This window comes from Stegastes partitus, unplaced genomic scaffold (assembly GCF_000690725.1).
Source record: "Stegastes partitus isolate 25-593 unplaced genomic scaffold, Stegastes_partitus-1.0.2 Scaffold685, whole genome shotgun sequence".
In the NCBI taxonomy this organism is placed as follows: domain Eukaryota; kingdom Metazoa; phylum Chordata; class Actinopteri; family Pomacentridae; genus Stegastes; species Stegastes partitus.
Window position 1 is genome coordinate 262107 of NW_007578416.1, and position 12064 is coordinate 274170.

The window sequence follows — 12064 nt, forward strand, 5'->3', positions numbered from 1 at the left end:
GTTTTACATAATGTTTTTGAGTTCTGTAAAATAAAAGTTGTAGAATATGATGTTTGTACTTTTGCATTTTTCCTACATGTCTTCTTTAATTTTCATTCTTTGGTTCCCAATCTGACCACATGGTGTAACAGTATAGTAGAGAGCAGAGAGATTCTATTAGGTTTACTTTCTCCTCCAGCATATGAAAACACAATTACATGTGCTTGTATCAGGTTAGATGCTAAACTGTATTTCCTTGTGCTCGTACATACTCTGCGCACCAACAGAATTGAATGTGATCTAATCTGGCGAGTCCACACTGTCTCAGGAACTGAAATTATGCATTTTTCAGTTTATCGATTAACCTAAAAATTAACTAATGTGGCACTAATGCAGCCTCAGTTGGTAGTCACTCTGGGGTGTCAAGTGATGTCCCGCCCCCAGCTCTATCTGATTGGCTATGCATAATAAGTAACAGCCATTCAAAACTGAAGGATAAATGTTGACAAGTTGTCTTTTAATTACACATATATAAAACCTAAGTAAACAAAGGCGTTTCAACAACATTTTTGGTGGTGTTTTTTCCTAAATTTTGGCATGAGGATTTTCATTTTTACTAAAGTGACTCATTGAATGTAGGATTGTGGTTATAAACCTGCTATTGGTCGATCATTTCAGGTGGACTTGTCCCTCCTCTCTGCTATCTATGGCCACCGCTTTTTTCACTATGGCAATCAACAACAACCACAACAACCTCTGGGCAGCTACCTACGAGGCTGAAAATGTAATGTTTTGTAGCGGATTTTGGACCTTGGATCTTTTTTTCAGTGGATTAGACGGTGTTCATTTCTCTGCATGCAAACATTCAACCAAAACAATTCCACCTGTCACTATTTTCAGGGAACACCGAGGCTACGTCCTCCTCTTAGCCCCGCCCAAAACAACTGGTTTAAAGAAACAAGTCAGAGCAAATTTTCCACAATAGCAGAGCGACAGATTAGAATGTTGGACAGAATTGGCTGGTAAATATATATCTGTTCCAAATATTATTTATTAATTACAAATACTGATTGATTACTAATAATCTACATCGACCACGAAGAAAAGATATCAGTTGACCCCTAATCAGCTCTATACATCTCTACTTCTGCTTGTTCAGAAAACTCTTAAGATTTCTTGATCCTCTAGAGTTCAAACAGAAAACACTCTACAGGTATGTTACATATGGATCAACCAAGGATCCCTCTTGCTATAGATGACACAAAGCAGCCAGCCCACAGTCCAATACAAAAGGAATTCAAGACAGGAAACTAAATGCTGCTGCTGTTTGAAGAAGTACAATTCTTGGTTTAACAGACTGAATTGAAAGTTCAGGAATCTTTATCTTGCATTTGCATTAGTCCCTCTGCACACCTTGACTTTAGCTCAACCTACTCTAAGGTACCTGTACTTATTATCTATGTAGTAATCTAATCCATCATGCATATATGGTGCAGTCAAAACAATGGAGAATAAGCTTAAGCTTTCAAATGTACTTCTTGCTAAAATAAAGTCCTTAAAGACAGACAAGTTACAGTACCTAAATGTATTGTACTGCTCCTATCTGTGAGTGGGATAGATGGATGGAAAAGAGTTAGCGCTATTGAAATCCCACCCTCTCCCAGGGCTGTGGTGTAATTACTGATAGGGATGTAATTAGCCGAACATGGCTAGATAGTGCATGTTTTGTGTGGGAGAAAGAGACTTTAAAGAGAGTGTGTGTGTGCACAGAGTGAGGTCTCCATTTAATTAGCGAGACGGCCTATGAGACAGATAGTTAAGAGAGGTCACAATCTGAGAGGGAGAGGGGAAGGAAAGAGGAGCGAGAGGTTGATAAGGATTAGGTAGGGAACAGGAGTAGAGGCAGAGAAGCAGCAGGAGAGTAACAAGAGGGAAGAATACCAATAAATGAAAAAGAGGGAGGGGAGAAAGATGATTGAGGGTGATAAATCTTGTAGAGGTACTGCAGTTAGTTGGTTCAAGGCCATGGGCAGAAAGATTACTGTAGTATTCACAGTTCATTTCAGGGGCGGGGAGTCAAAGTAAAGGCCTGAAAGAGGCACACTGGAACATTTATAAAGTACACAATCAGTAAATGTATCGTCCCCAGAGAATATATATAATGGATTTGGCTTTCAATTCAGTGGGTTAAATGTATAGCTACTGTACTGGCTCATCCCGGTGGCAGCTTTAATATATGGCTGCGATCCATTCTGTTCTTGTCCCTGAATCTTGTCTATTCAGAATCTCATTGTTTTACTTTTTTTTTTTGTTCTACACTCTAGCAGGTCTCACAGAGCACAGCCACTTCAGACTGCTTTAGACCTGCACCACAATAAATGTAATAAAAGACAGCTTCATGCTCTGTCATTAAAATGCTCTAAATTTCAATGAGTGATCAATGTTTTCTTGGCCTGTCTCGGATATTTCTATAGTCATACCTTTTCCACAGCTTAGGCCGGCAGGTATTGTCTATTGCTTTCAAGGTCCTGTGTAGCTTTGCCAGTTATCTCCATGAATAAAAGCCCATTCTACAGTACGAAACCCATCACAGAAAGGAATGTTCTCTTTAAGTAATGAAATGGGAACAGAGAATAAGAGGTAGATGACCATTGACTTTTTTTTCCACAACCGTATTGATTGTTAAATGATATTTCCTGTCGGGAAAAAAAATAACATGTAATGTAACAGTACAGACAGCATGCTCAGCATTTAAGGCTCAGATAAAACCTGCTGCAGAATAGTATTTATAGGCTGACAGAGCTGACAATCCTTATCCTAACACTGTTTTGCGAGACTGAACTCAGTTTAGGCAACACACAGAAAACGTGTTACTAATCAGCTGGCACTAGAATTAGGGAGGTTATTTTCATATCATATAGTAGATATACCTGTTCAGTGTGGTGTATATAAACACCACTAGTGCTTTTGTTATGTGTAGATTTCTTCTAAAATCTCTAAAATTATTTTGATCAGGGACTCAGTCTGAACAGTTCTGTTTGGACAAGTTTGGCCTTCACTTCTTTGGTCTCCTTTGTATATGTACATTTATTCAGTACCAAACACTTCATCCTGAAAAGACTGCACTTTTAATTTAACTATATTCATCTGATAGCAATAATTGCATGCTAATTTTCATATGAAGATATTACATGAAAAACATATGCTAAGTTTGTTAAATAAAACTAATAGTTAAAGAATAAACCACTGGCTACCAATTTTTTTTTCCCCTAACCTTGCCAAAACACAATATCTAATTAGGGTCCACACAGTTTGTGCCCTCTAAAACTGAACCGAAGCATACTTTCACACTGTGAGTCTATTTTCTAGAGTCACTACAGTGACACAGTGTGTTGCACTGTAGTGACAGTAATGGCAGCACTTAGTGTTTTTTTTTTAAAATCTATATTCTGCCCTTAAATCAGGTTATCAGTGAATATAATGCTACATATAATTGTTACGCAGATGACACTCTATTGTATATTATATTATAAACCACTTCTTACAGCAGCAATTTACTGACTGATCAATTGGTGGACCTCTCAAAATGTCTTCAGTGTTAAGAATGGCCCAGTTCCGCCAGTCTGTTCAAGATTTAGGTGTCTTATTTGATTCTGAACTTTGTTTTGATGACTGAGTCAAGACAGTGGTTCAGTCTAAATCTAATCTTTATCTTTGAGGATCTACACAGAGTTGTCCATGCTTTTGTTCTTTCCAATCTAGATTTCTATAATGTGCTTCACACAGTCATTACTCAGGCTTCTCCTTATCGCCTTCAACTCGCTGAATATCTTGCTGCCTAGTTTATCACTGGTACATGAAAACAACGTAATCTGTCACCTGAACGACCTCTCTGTAGTGGCTCTCTGTTCATTTTCACCAAATTTTACCTTTCATGACCAATTCCCTACCTATAGAAAGAATGAGATAAACAGATATGAGCCTGGATATCATCTTAGATTAGCAAATAGCAGCTGTGTGGTTGTTCCTAGAGCCCCATTGGTAGGTCCCCAAACTTTGATAAGACTTAATCTGTTGAAATTACACTTGTAAAATGCATCACTGTTAAATCTGTTATTTTCTTCTTAAAATTTTACTTTTTAGACAAGTTTTATTCTTGATTTTTTTTTTTTTACCCTTTTGTGAAGCACTTGGTAATATTGTAAGGAAAAGTGTTTAACAAATGAAGCTCATTGTTGTTATTCACACTTAATATCATTGATAGTTAAAGAACATAAATATTCTGTTTTGACAATATATAGATATGTTCAGTGTAAACATACCTGATGTTACTGTGCTTCTGGTCATCCAGAAAACCCCAGTGGTAGGACACAGGCAGTGGTGAGCAGTTGGTGATTGTGATTACTTTGCGAGTCCCTGTGCAGTTGAACACGCAACCGAAATCCACTGTGGTGGAGGAGAAGCTTAGGTTGGGGTGGTGGACCTCGGCGTGCAGACTCACCATGTCTTCCTGTTGGTGTCCAGGGTAATGTACCTCAAGGAACTGTAACGAATTGTCAAGGAAAGGAGGAATGTATTTGGTTAAATAAGTTAGAAAACGAGTCAACGGATGATTATTCTCATTTAATCCCAGCAGTGTTAAATCTTCATTGGCTTGCACCCTCTTTAAATGAAGCAATGCTACTCAGCTTATTAGTGTGGACATGAGTTCTCAGCAGTTCAACTGAGGAGGGCTTTTTCCTTCTGTATCTATAAAACACTATTTTATATAATGATAATACTTAGACAAAACTAATTTATTTATTTCACACCCTTTTACTTATCTTGTAGACCCAAGAGGGGTTAGAAAACCCAGATTGGGAATCACTGCTCATAAGGGTTTAAAAAAAAAAATTAAAAAAAAGGCAAAGCATTATGTAAGAAATAAAATAGCACCATGGTTACCTCATCCACAGTTCGAGACACCCGATCAGGATAGAAAGCTGGATTAAAGCATATCCACAACTCAGCCTGACTCCTGGCACCTACAACCATGGACTGGAGGAGACATACAGTAGGTAAGATACACGAAAGAAGGGCATCAAAGGAGTCACCGCTGCATATTTAGGATTATAGACTCAGTAGGTAAACTAATCAAAAGGATACAAGAGAAAATCCTTTTTTTAGATTCTGGTCTCGCAGCTTGATGAAAAATCATTAAATCATGTTATATTATCTGATGACTTCGAAACCATAAGTTCACGACCCTTTTAAAAACCTTCCCACGATTTAATGAGACATTTATTGTAATCCTGCCATGGGACCCGGGCTTATCAAAATATCCTGCTACTCTTTAGTTCCACTCAGAGACCTGCCAGGAGTTTCAAAGCCATTTTAATGTGGATTCCAATCCTGCATTTTAATCAACTCACAGGGTGGAAGTCTGAGCTGTGGTAAAACTAAAACGTTGACATTGGGGGGATATGAACTGAACTTCTATCATGATTTATTGTAAAACCACTGAGTTCAATTCAACAAAACATTTAGTTTAAAAACAGCTACAATACATTACCTGTGATCAGTGTATTAAAGGATTATAGGAGGCTGTTACTTGCTACCAATGTGTACATACAGGACATGCTGACTACAGGCGCTCTTTTCTGTGGCATTCATGAATAATGTGACATATAATGGTGCTGATAACCCTACCATCACCTCACAAACTGTACATGTTCATGTCTGACTGCTTTAAATAACATAAACAATAAATCAGAAGCTCCTTTAAGACATGCACTCTTTTCCACGAATCTGACTGCATCCAAACGTGTCTGCTTCATGTCTGAATGAGCACCCAGGACACTTTACCGCAAAATTCACAGCATCAGTGGTACTATCATTACCATTTCTGTATCTTTTTGAGGGTCTGAACAGCATTACCAGACAGTCAACGTCCTCCAAGTTGTGTGAAGCAATTTGGGGAAAGCTTTCTTTACATTTCAGCACCACTACTGGTCCAAAAACATGACAGAACGTGCCAAAAAATGTGCCTTTCTTGAACACTGTACCCTTTAATTTCACATCTAGTACAATCTGTCCATAAAAATAAAACTTTACCACAATAAGGACAGAGTAACAGATCAGATTAATGAGGCTCACTAAATCCAGGTTTTAACAAAACACTAACTGGAGCTGAAGTTTAGTTTGTTTCCTCCAGCTGTTTGTAGGAGTCTTTTCTTTTGAGCTTATAAATACCTGCAGCATCAAACAGCAGCAGGATGCATATGAGCATCTTCAAAGCGAGAGAGGTGAATATGTGGCACAGCAGGGTATGTTCAATAATTAGACTACTTCTAATTATAAATTATCCCCAACATGGAGACAGGATCGATCAGGATCTAAAGGTGCTGTGTACTTTTTTCACCTCAGACTGGTAAGCACAGAGTCGCAGCTTATCACAATCTGAGTCCTGAGTGCCATCAGCTGTCAGGATATTTTAATTTCACTGTTGGTAAAGTAGTAGCTAGATGATCATCATGCATAGATTGAACTTTCCAGTGTTTGGAAAATCATTAAAAAACAAAAAACAAAAAAAAAAGTCTGTAATTGTTTTGGACAGTTTGAAAAGTTTGGCATTATTTTACATGAAGTGTTTTGTTTATTGTGTTATTATACATTGATGAATGTAAAGTCTAGTCTGTTTGAATGCAGTCACTTTAACAGACTGATGAAGCCAAAATGTATGTTTGAAAAGGGTTAATACATTTTTCTTTCCTTCACCTCATAATGTTTCTACTTAATTAAACATCCAACTGAGAATAAAGGTAAATTTGAACGGGGTAGAAAATGAGCATTATGGCAGGAAAAAAAGGAGATTTAGTTAAAAAAAACAAAAAAACATAGACATTTACAAGCTCAAGTACTTATTTAAAATGTTAAAGGACTGTTTTTATAATAACTTCCACTCTGTCCAATCTTAAATTACATTTCACAAGGAAATATATTTTTTTTTTACCCCACTACATTTATCTGACAGCTGTAGTTTCTAGTTAGTGAAGGTAGGACGAGCTACAACAACCATCAATAATTCAGCACTGTAAAGGCTCTTTTTTTATGTTTCGAGAAGAACTGGCTGATTTTAAAGGCGCATTCTGCGTTCTAAAGATGAACGAAAAGTAGCCTCAGATAATCCTCAGGAACTGATTGGAACGTCCTTAAATATGAGGATTAATGCTACAATAATAATAATAATAATAATAATACATTAATCTGAGGTAAAGTTAATCTACAGGGAAGTAAAAGCAACATATTTCAACAAAACCATCGTAGTATTCTCAGTTAATTTCAATAACATGTGGGTAAATGACAGCATTTTCATGTTTCTGTACACGTTTGCAACCAATATCAGCAAGGTCTTTCCTCGTTGAACTCAAAAATGACAACAAAAGTGAAGATTTTTATAAAAAAGGATGAAGTAGAGCTGTGCACCTTTGTTGTAGCAGAGATGTGGTCTCCTGGATCCTCACAAAGAGAAAACGGCTCAACAAGCGAAAGCTCCACTGATCGAGACAAAGATGACACATTCTTTAAGACCAGCTTCTCATAGACGGGCAGCAGACGCTTCCCTTTGTCCTGGACGACAAACAGAGGTAGGAAGTTACTCAAGCACTGTACTGAAGCACTATTTTGAGGTACTTTACTTGAAATTTTTCACTTTGTGTTATACTTCCATCCCTCTACAGAGAGAAAAATATTGTACTTTTTACTACACTACATGTATGTAACAGGTTTCTAATGTTTTTGGCCTCCAACATCTTACAAAAATCAATGTTTAGTCAGGCCTCCATTATAGATCGTGATTTTTACCTCTAAACTTGGTTTCATTACAATGAATGTTCCAATGATCCAATATAAAAAAGGGCAAAAAGTGGCAACAGTTTCATGTATCACAACTTTGGTTTTTTTTTCTTCTTCTCTCTTAGGATTTATCTGCTGTCTTTGTCTACAAAATTGAATATAAAGTTTCTCCAAGTAGCTCCATATTGCAGCAGCTACAACAGTAACATGCAGTTTATACACTGATGCTTCACTATTATAAATATACATTAGTTAGAAGAAGCAAACTTGCACTTTTACTTCATTCCTCTAACTACATTTTGCTGCTAATACCCACATACTTATTTGTAAGTAGGCTTTTTTACATAGATCTTGTAATGCTGCATTGGTACTTTTACTTGAGTAAAGGATCTGAATACTTCTTACCAGTGAAGACATATACACGCTAAGTAAAATAGATTTAATTTTTTCTGAAAGAGGCACCAGCAGCATTCTAATCCATCTCCAACAAAAATTCACAAGTAATCCAAAAGTTAACAGCTTTTACTGAACAACACAGATTTAAAATGCCCTTGAAGTCTTTTTCAAGTTATTTACATTCCTGCTGCACAATCCTCAAACTGTATATGACTATTTTCTTTTTAGCTTTCAGATAACATTATGACAACAGTTCTGCAGGATACAGCACAGAGCAATACAAGAAATAGTGTTAAATAAATGTATTTGACAGAGCACAGTAGGTGAATTTTGTTCATGACCAACCTTCTTTATGTAGAAGTTCAGCTCCTTTGAGGAAATGCTGAGCACTGGAGCCACAAAGCGACAAATAATGTCTACAGACATGATGTGCTCATTTGAGCCCTGTGCACCAATAATGCCTTGGCACACGAGACGCTCACGTACAACCTGGGAAGACAGGAAGACACATTCTATGTATGTACTGCAACGTGGATCTATCGAATGATTGAACTTGAGGTTGTTCACTTTTAGACCAAACTGTTTTTACCACAGGTGAGTCTGAAGATCCTGTCAGCACCATGTCGACGGAGCCACCTGGAAAAAGCTCCACACGAGACGGACTGAGGCTGAACAGTGGCTTCTCTCTGCTGGAGGATATTAAAGATGAGCCTCCCTGCCTGGCAGTGGGGATGGGGGGCAGGAAGGTTCGGCTCGGTGAGCTGTCCCCTTTGCGGGTTTTTGTGGAGGACGGGAAGCCGGCGTTCCTCCAGTACATCAGGTGCCTCCGCTGGCCGCAGTTGGTCAGCTTGAAGTGGTACTGGCACGGAGCATGGCTGACAGAACATGAAGAGGTCAAAGCAGACGTCAAGCAGATTGTCAGATTTTAAATTTCTTAATTAAGATATCATTTACCCCCTGAAGCAGTTTCTGAGTGTTTTGGCCACAGTTGTTACCAGTACTGGAAAACAACATTGTGACTTGTCTTCTCACTATGCATGTCAAGTCTAGAAAGAGATTTCACCATGCTGAGTGTTTCTTCCAACAACTTGCTCTCCTATATATCAATTTTTCACATGGGATACACTGTTGGACAGCTGAAAATCAGATGATTCTTTCTGCTTTCAGAGTTTCTGACTCTCAAAAATAGTGAAGCTGTGTTGTTTTAAAAGAAAACATGCCTCACAAATCCCCTGGTGGGTTTTGTGGCTCAGAGAGTTAATATTACGAGGGTACTTCAAAAGTTCCCGGCCTCACCTCTTGCCCTTTGTTCTTGTTTTATTTTTCAACACAGTGTCCTTTAACTTCAATGCACATGGTCCACCAATGATCAAGCTTTGGTATTCTGTCACATCTTGAGCTTCTAAATGCTCCTTAACAGCATGGATGACTTCATCACCAATCTGAAAATGGTGTCCGCAGAGGTAGGATTGTAGTTTGGGGAACAGACAGTGCAGGTCGGATGACTAAGGTTCATGGAGCAACAGTTCAAAGCCACATTTGGCAGCTTAAAGCTCACTTCTCCTGTGTTTTTTTAATTGCTTCACATATTTGAGTTTTTGTAGACAGTGATATAAGGCTTTATAGTATACAGCTGTGTTGTTTCCAGGTGAGACCGAGAACTTTTTAAAACACCCTCATAACTAAAAATGTGAATCCTAAGCATGACCTCTTGGTGTCTACCTGAAGTGCGTGCCGAGGTCGAGGCTGGGGCCCAGAGGCTTGTCGCTGACTATAGTAGTGCCGGTGCCAGTGGCTGACAGACGGACAGCGTGTGTCCGACTGTCCTGTATGGACACCTCTAGCGTATTCTGGAACTGAAGCGTGTCCTTCAAGTGCGCCACAACCTTGAGCTCCAGCTGGGCATCCGGTGGCACTTCCCCCTCGCTGGGCTCGACACGCCAAAAGGACTTCGAATTGCTCTGAGGAAACAGAAACGCAGTCTGAGTCAATTTACGGTCTGAGCTGAAGTGCTACCACAGGACGCCTGCCCCTGGAAACAGGGGCATAGTAACAGTCTCAGTTGCTGCTTCCATGACTGAAATGTGATGCAGGAAAATATCTCCCTTGTGGGGGCACTTTCCCCTAACTACGCTGCAGAAGCCATTGAACCCTATAGCATAGATGGACCTGGAGAGACAGATGTGTATATCATATAGCTGCATAATCACATCAACATTTCAGTGCAGTGAGATTGTAGAGGCACAAGAAGAGCAGCAGCTCCCTGCCTGCCATAAGTAAGACAAAATACACCCCTACTATGAGGAGGACAATATGGGGAAGATGATATACGTATGTGCAGTGTGTAATCTGCACCTCCCTGTACAAAAGCCTTCACACATGGATAGTTTAAAAATGTTATCTGTCTCACTGTCTTTGCAGAAACAAGGACTACTGCAAGACAATATTCATTTTATTTCCCAGCTTTGTGGACTGTTCAATTGCATTTTTCCAAATAAAGTCCAGCGCAATAAGAAAACAGACATAAATCTAGTATTCATCTCCAACCTTTCAACAAAGCAGAAAGCTCTTCATCGTGCTCACTGTACTGTATATATGTCTGACCAAGCAGTGGTCGAGATCACAATCAATGTTCTATACAGCATCTCCACTGATGGATGGGTGGAACATAAACTTTTAATTGGGATTTTGAAAATGAGCTTCCTACAGATGCAGTGAAGCTTGGGCGATTTCACTGCCTACAGGACAACACAGTAAATTGTTGATCAATGGGGGAAAATGTCTGTACTCGAATATTGCAGCTGACATTTGTGTTGCCTTACTGAAGCAGGGACAGGACGAAAAATATCGGACAAATCAACTATAAGGATATTCAAAGCCAGTTTCTTGCAGAAAAACCTTGAGGGAGAAAAGTCACATTTGAAGAAAAATGCCTCGCTTGACCAGCGAGTGACTTTGGGAGTCAAAGATCGCTTTCTCAGCGTTTGCATGAAGGGGCCGGTGAAAGCGGACTTGAGGCAGGTCGATACAGGGGTGATCATGGTAAAGCGGTGGGTGGAGTCAGATGAGGAGAAAGAGCACAGGGTTGACTCCCCAGAGTGCGGAGCAAGATGACTGGAATCTCAATAATCACATCAAACCTGCTGCATCCCACAGCTTGATTAGCATTGATTGCTTTTGAATGCAGCAAGAAGTCGGAATGGTTTAGAATTCAGATATGTGCTGTGAGCTCTACGGCTATCAACAGGGCATCCAACTAGACAAATCCTGCACTGATGCTGCAGTGACTATTCCCATGTCAAATATCAGACATCAGCTTATATATGTTTTTCAAGTTTTTTTGGTTTTTTTTAGCCCTTTATCTTATACCTTTGATGTAAAAGAAAAAAAGGAAAGTCAGTGTTCTCTGTGTCCAGACTGCAGTGCTCCAATATGCTTCTACCCTGGCTGTCTGTTTATTTTCTACATTTTTGACACTGTACGAAGCTTAGGCTGGATTAGGGAAGGAGTTGTTCTCACAGATGGTCACTTAAATGACAAGCAAGTGTGGATACCTTGTGCAAATCCCCACGATCCTCTGTCACCAGGTCTATTTGTGTGGCTCTCTGTCAGCCTATTGAGCGAGATGTAATGTAATTCTAGAGGAATCTGCATCGATTGACGCCTGAGAGTGCAGAGGAGAAACTCCTTCCCTCAACACCGCCTCAGAGGAGAGGACGGGGTCACGCAACTGCAGTTACACCGGGGTTGCCTGTGTGTGTTTAAACGCATGCGTGCACGCGCGCTGGTGTCTACGGCGGCTTCGGGAGCGTTGAGGTATGGCTCCGGTCACAAGTTTGTTCCCCGCGGATATCAG

General features: G+C 39.5%; 1 protein-coding gene across 1 annotated transcript in view; it reads right to left on the minus strand.

The window, feature by feature from the left end:
• The window catches only part of hydin (HYDIN axonemal central pair apparatus protein), a 98610-nt gene that overhangs the window by 55541 nt on the left and 31005 nt on the right, over positions 1-12064 (minus strand). Inside the window, exons 18-23 of the mRNA XM_008290584.1 lie at positions 9931-10169; positions 8798-9083; positions 8554-8697; positions 7444-7587; positions 4924-5016; positions 4302-4522 (exon numbers count right to left, since the gene is read on the minus strand). Of these exons, the coding sequence (XP_008288806.1) occupies positions 4302-4522; positions 4924-5016; positions 7444-7587; positions 8554-8697; positions 8798-9083; positions 9931-10169 (1127 nt within the window). The remainder of the gene's footprint in view (positions 1-4301; positions 4523-4923; positions 5017-7443; positions 7588-8553; positions 8698-8797; positions 9084-9930; positions 10170-12064) is intronic.